This window comes from Musca vetustissima, unplaced genomic scaffold, assembly GCF_032173495.1.
Source record: "Musca vetustissima isolate MV318-11 ecotype Yass unplaced genomic scaffold, APGP_CSIRO_Mvet_v1 utg3953, whole genome shotgun sequence".
In the NCBI taxonomy this organism is placed as follows: domain Eukaryota; kingdom Metazoa; phylum Arthropoda; class Insecta; order Diptera; family Muscidae; genus Musca; species Musca vetustissima.
The window spans coordinates 361,671-368,384 of record NW_026882891.1 but is presented as its reverse complement, the minus strand read 5'-3'; the positions used below and the strand labels follow the sequence as shown (position 1 = coordinate 368,384).

The window sequence follows — 6,714 nt, the reverse complement described above, 5'->3', positions numbered from 1 at the left end:
ATTGTTATGAACAAAAATTATATAATTTATTTTCCCAAATCCTATGGCATATTTAAGTTAACACTATGTGTTAAATTTTTTAACAAGAAAATTTTTATTCACTTTAATATGGAAATATAAAATTTAAAATAGAATTCCAATAGTAGAAAGCATGTAGTTCTGAAGAATTGTTCAAAATAATCACCACTTTGGAAGCCATATAAAATAATTCAGACAAATAACATAAAAAAAAAATAATTTTAGGAAATAATTCATTAAGAACAAAGTCTTTCGACTGAAAAAAGAACATCGAATAATTCACAAATAATGAAGGAACGAATAAAAACCTTTTCTTTCCTGAAGATGTATGGCCATATGACCATTAGGTAACAAAAAATAATATTGAAATCTATATGTTCATATACAATTAAACCATAACAAAAATATTTAAATTTCGTTACTTTTATTATTATTTTTAATTGTATTTGAAAAACCAAAACGTATGCAATTCAATTTTAAGAATTTTTGTTTTTTGCCCTTGAATTATCATTCAGACCATTAAAGGCTTTTATGACACGAACACAAAACGACAGGTGACTATGTGGTTTCTTATACCGTCGATTACGACGACAAATTCACACAATTGCCAAATGAATTACCGTCTGATACATTGTGTATATAGAAATTTTATTTTGAGTTTTCTTTTAATAAATATTTATATTTAAATATAATTTAAAATCATAGATTTTTTTCCTCTCCTTACTGTTACTTTCATAACTGTTTCAATTATATATAAGAACTGATTTGTGGTTTCTATGTTTAAACGAAAATTAAAAATCAATGAAAAGTTATTATAATAATAAGAAATATACATTTGGGCATTTTTGTTTGGGAATAAGCGTTTTCTTTAGAATCTTGTCAGTAAATAGTATTGAGTCAATCATCGTAGATCATTGTTGTTGTTGTTTCTTCAAAAGTAAAAAAAAAAACTAAATATTTTCCAATTTCTTATTCGAATCATAAATAAGAATTTCAAATTGTGCTTACCGCGCTTGGATTTTCTTGTTTTGCTTTAAGAATTTATATATAGATTTTGTTGTTTTTTTTAAATATAAATACAGTAAATGGATAGTAGTTTCCAACACATTTTTCCAATTTATCATGTTTTGTGGTTGTTGTTTTTTATTTTTCTTAAAAATAACGATTGTTGTTATTGTTTGCATTGAGGTTGTTGTTATTTTTAAGGTTACCATTAAATGAGAGTTGTTGTTGTTGTGGTTGCAGTGGCGGCAATGATTGTTGCATATTGTGAGAATAATGTTGCTGTTGTTGTTGTTGGTGTTGAATTTGGGATGGATGCTGTTCAATTGTTAGATCGTGAGTTTTATACACAGTACGTTGTTGCTGCTGATAGTATTGTTGTTGTGGATTCGATGTGGTCTGTGGATGTAAATGTTGTGTTGCCGGTTGATAATGTTGTGGTTGCTGTTGCATCTGAGGCTGCTTGTGACTACGTATACGATTGTGTTGTTGTTGCTGTTGCTGTTCATCATTACTACTAAATCTACTATTGTTAGATGCTGCTCCACCCACAGTAACCGTATGATGATAGTGCTGATGTTGTTGCTGTTGTTGTTTAGAATGATGCGTCTGCTGATTTGGATGATGATATCTTACATTGGCGACAGCAGACGCCTGAAGTCACAACTAATCTTCATCGCTCAGCGCTTCGTACTGAGCCACGAGCAAAGGTTTTGGTTCATTGGGTGCACCGCCTTGTCCACCACTGCCTCCGCCACCACCAGCACCACCGCCGCCAGACGTTGTGCTTACCACCGAATTGGGACTAGCATCATGCACACCACCGCCACTACCGTGTATAATGTGCGTTGGTTGCTTGTGGGCCGATGCTGCCGAGCTGCTTTGCATTTGATGAGCCGCGCTCAAGCTCATCTGGGGCGGAGGTGGCAAACCACCGGCAGAACTTGGTACATTCAATGCACTATAGGGATAAGCGTAGGTTGTTGCTGCGAATGTTGTCACAGGCGTTGGCTGATATGAAACACCGCCCCCACCACCACCTACACCGCCACCCATACTTGAGGGATGTGTCGAATCACTGCTGGCCGAACGTCTGCCACCATCTCTGTCATCATATTGATTTGGCGTTTTACGTGGTTCATGACTATCCTTAAGTCGGTGATCGTTCTGATGATGGTGATCGTGGTCATTGGCAACTGGTCCACCACCACTGCCGGCGGCCCGATGATCATCTTCGGTTCGCATTACCTCGACTATTCGATTCTGAACATATTTCATTGTATCGAATGTGTGATTTTGTACAACTTGAGGTGGTGGCGCCGACGACGACGAACTGCCCGATGAACTACCAGGGCCTGAATCATATGGTGACTGTCGCATCAGTGACGAACCATGAGTGGCACCTGGTGGTGGTGCGCCATGTTGCTGCTGTTGATAATGATAATCGTGTGCTTGCATCATAAACTCCGGCATATATTTACGGGGGCTAACGGCCTGAGGCATTCGTATGATGTTGCGATCATCGCCAGGAGTAGTGGAACGGCCTCCGCTATTTGTTGGTGTACCGGGACCAGAACTAGAATTCACACTTGATTGTGAATTTGGAGGACCACCTCCCGCCTTTGATGCAGCCGCAGCAGCTTCCGCATCCTTCTGCACCCGTCTATTCATTTTCCATCTATCTGGTGTCACTATGCCCTGAGCATCTTGCATATAGGGCATATAGTTTGTTGGATGCGGGGCTGCCCTCAAATGCATGGGATTTGGGCCATAGTCATTCGTAATAATAGTTTCGGCCAATTCACCGAAAGTGATATTTTTCGTTCGCATTTGCGACGACTGTGACGGAGGTGGAGCTTGTGACGTGGGTGGTGGTGGCCCACTATTGCGGGCATTGCGACTTTGTCCGGATTCATGTTGAGGATTGCCACCCGGGGCACCGCTAGATGAAGACGATCCCACACTGGCTCGGTCGTTGTCCAAATCAATGTTTATAACATTTGGTGAAGAGGATTTGCCATTGTTTTCAGACGCCTGCAATGATGATATTACATTGGAAGCATGTCGGGGTGGAGGGGCTCCAATGTCACGGGAATTGTACTGGAAATGAGAAAACAAATTGACATTAGTATCACCGCACTGCACCGTTTCGGGCTAAATAGGAAGCTAGACAATACAATAACACTTCATTTGAGACTTACAAATCCACTTCTGGGCAAATCACGATTGACACTCAGACTGCCAGGTTCGGTACTGCTTTGGCTTATTTGATGTTTAATTATCGCATCTATTAGGTTCTGGGCGGAAAAAGTTCCATCAGTTGGGGGCTGGCCCGGATGTCTTAGGTCTCTGTGGTATCTAAAAATTCGAAGAGATATGAAATAATTACGATTTCAAAATTTTGCCCCGCCCTATTTCTAATACTTACGGATCTCTTTCACGATCTGGTATCGATCTTGGTGGCCCTGAATCGGGTGGTCCTCGAATGTAATGGAGTCCAGCGCCACCTGTAGCCGCCGCAACAGCCGCTGCGGTTGCTGCATTACCAGCATAGATGCGTTCCATCCGCCTGCCATCGCGTTCTCGCTCTTCGGCAGCTCGTTCCTGTTCTCTTCGCTCACGATCTCTTTCTCGATCGCGCTCCCTTTCTCTTTCACGATCTCGTTGCTCACGTTCACGATCTAGTCGTTCGGCATGCATTCGTTCTATGCGATCGCGTTCTTGCCTCTTCTGTTGCATGTCACGATCTCGTTCCCGTTTCGCTTGTTCCATGCGCCGTTGCATATCGGCCTGTTGCTGACGGTACTGGTGTTGGGCGGCAGCCTGTTGCTGTTGGGCCGCAGCTGCAGCCATGGCGGCCTGCTGGTGATGCAACACGGCCATGTGTTCACGATTCATTTGATAGCGAATTGCATCGTGATGCGTAGGCGGCGGCTGCTGTGACTGGGCTGACGATTGAGGAGGTGGCGGCGGGCCCGAAGACACCGCCGATGACGATGAAGGGGACTTGTCGTCCTTCTGTGAGGGCACTGGCAATTGTGGCTGCTGTACGGCCAGATCAACGAATGACGAGAATGCATCGTGACCGGCTAAAGAAATAAAAGGATCCAAATGAACTTTCCGGCCACCTGATTCTCTTTCTATTTGTTCAGCGGTCTTACCTGGCGGGTAATTGTGCGACATCACAACAGGCATCCGACCTTGGGGTGGTGCTGCAGGTGATGGTGGTTTGGAACCGCCAGTGTTGTGGCGTTGGATAACACCTTGTCTAGCCGGTGGTGGAGTACGGTGTGGACTGGGAGTACTTGAAATAAAAAAATACAAATATAATAATTACAAAATATTCAGCTGAGCGGTTCTCTTGGCTTACCTGTTGCTGTGTTCTGCGGGCGAAGCTCTGCTCGAGTACTCTGTACGGCCTCTATCCTTATCGTAATACACTAAGCCACTTCCGCTGTTTCGTGGCGATGGTGATTCCTTTCCTGAACCGGGGGCTCCTGTTGAATTAGCACTGCCACTTCTGGGCACACTGCGTTGCTGCAGTCCTTGCATCTGTTGCGACGTTTTGTAGTCGTGCATTACGATTTGCCTGGTGCTCAGTACCGGAGATTGCTCCACGGTGTAGGGTGCTCTCGAGTAACTGCCAACGGCGTAGGCATTTTGTGGTGGGGCCTGTGGCGATGATTGCTGTTGCGACTGTGGCGGCGGTGGTGGGTGATGTTGCTGAGCTGGACTTTGGCGCTGTGACGGTTTGTAAGCATATTCGTAGGCTCTCTTATTGTCCAAATGGGCTGGCAAATGAATGGGAGTTCCCTGGGTAATGGAACCAAGTTTGTTGTTCTCAGTCGGCCCACCAGCCCCAGATGGAGGTGTTTGCCGTAGCAGGTTGTCGAACTTGGGGCTTAAAGTAGCACCGGCGGTAGCCGAGTGAACAATAATCTGCTGGGCCGCATTACTGACGGGTGTGCCATGGGTAATGGAACCCTTTGGACCGACAAGCAATTGCTGTTGTTGCAGTTGCGACGGTGAAGGTGCCTGCCCATGGGAACTGGGCGGGTGTATCAGTTGTGGACTCAATTTGGGTGGCATTTTGTTCACCCCTCCTACGCCTCCTTTACTGTGTTGGCTCGACAACTGCATGTGTGTTGGAGGAGGCTGTGAAGGCGGCACTTGAGATGGACCACCTCGTCCCGAACCACTACTAACTGGTACGCCAGGTGCCGGTTGGGTTATAGGCATGGGGACAGGTACTTGTGACACATAAAGAGATCCCGGCGGTGGAACTTTACCCACACCGACACTCGCTGGGTGAGGATGATAAAGGTACGCGTGATTGGGCGGAGCTCCGATTAAGGGTGTGGGATCGGAACCACGATACATGCTGGGAGCATTGCCAACATGTTTGACTGCCAAACTAGGCGGAGGCTGCTGATGCCGTGAGACGCCACTCTCACTGCCACCGCCCACGCCTGAAGAGGATGTTGACGACGACGAATTATGGGGCGAGGGACCATCACGAGATGGTTTCTTTATGGACAAATCTAATGTTTGTGGTTCGGGTTCGTTGTTGCGCGATGTGGCGTAAATTATGGTATCCGGAGGTGGACCAGGTACCACGTGTGGCGGCGTCGATGTTTTCCCTGACTTTAGTACTGGTGTAATTGTAGCCTTAATGTCGTGCTGTTGGTGGTGAATTAAACCTCCGGGGCCGCCTGGAGGCATCAAATGTTGACCCTGTATATAGGAGTTGACCACTGACAATGTGGCCAAATTCTCTGGATGCCCGGGTGCACTTGAACCAGCCTGTGGCGGCTGAGGAGCACCTTGCTGTTGTGATTGTCGCACATTCAAATTTTGTACGGAATTCACAGCACTACCGCCGCTTGCCACAATGGGTTGTCCATGGGCCTGAGGTTGATGTTTGATGGACCCATCATTCCGGTATTCTCTAACTAGCATTACATCATTGTTGGAATTGGAATTGTTGTTGACATTGCTGTTTCCAATGCTACTGTTGTTACTAGAATTGTTGTTGCTATTAGCCGAGCTTCCACCCATGATGTCGTTGCGAATTCTATTGTTGGGCGACGAATCGACAGACAAGCGCATAGGCGGTTGTTGCTGCTGCTGCTGTTGTTGCTGCTGAGCTTTAGCCATTGCAGAATTGGGAAGCTGATTTGATGTAGCCTGATTGGATGGTTTAGATGGAGGTGGGCCCTTCTGCTTGAGCGACCGCTCAATAACCGTGTACAGAAAGTCTTGTAAGTCGGCGGCAGTAGCCGATGACTGCATGGGTCCATTTACGGCTGCACTTGGTGGTGGACCCAGGCCTGTGGCCGTGGATACTACAACGGAATTACTGCTGCTACTACTACTATTCGTGTTATTCAATATCACTTTGGGACTTTGACGATTGGCTGGAGAATTTTCATTCTCTTCATCGGCGGTTTCTGTGGCCGAGGAGTCATATTCCTCGGAAGTCTTTTGTTTCTTGGGTGCATGGCCCAATGGTGGCAGCAAACGTTCATCGGACTTGACGATACTTACAGATTGGGAGCCAACTACATTACCACTAACTGTACCACTACCACCACCACTACTCGAAGGCGTGGTGGTATCGGGAGTGCTAGAACTGTTTGCGCCACCACCACCACCGACAGCAGAGTTTGCTATGCCGCCCACAACTGTGGTAAC

General features: G+C 45.8%; 1 protein-coding gene across 1 annotated transcript in view; it reads right to left on the bottom strand.

The window, feature by feature from the left end:
* Positions 1-1,686: 1,686 nt before the first annotated feature.
* Positions 1,687-6,714, bottom strand: part of LOC133329592 (uncharacterized) — a 30,160-nt gene continuing 25,132 nt past the window's right edge. Inside the window, exons 5-9 of the mRNA XM_061538063.1 lie at positions 4,391-6,646; positions 4,182-4,324; positions 3,449-4,109; positions 3,222-3,378; positions 1,687-3,174 (exon numbers count right to left, since the gene is read on the bottom strand). Coding sequence (XP_061394047.1) covers positions 1,687-3,174; positions 3,222-3,378; positions 3,449-4,109; positions 4,182-4,324; positions 4,391-6,646 — 4,705 coding nt within the window. The remainder of the gene's footprint in view (positions 3,175-3,221; positions 3,379-3,448; positions 4,110-4,181; positions 4,325-4,390; positions 6,647-6,714) is intronic.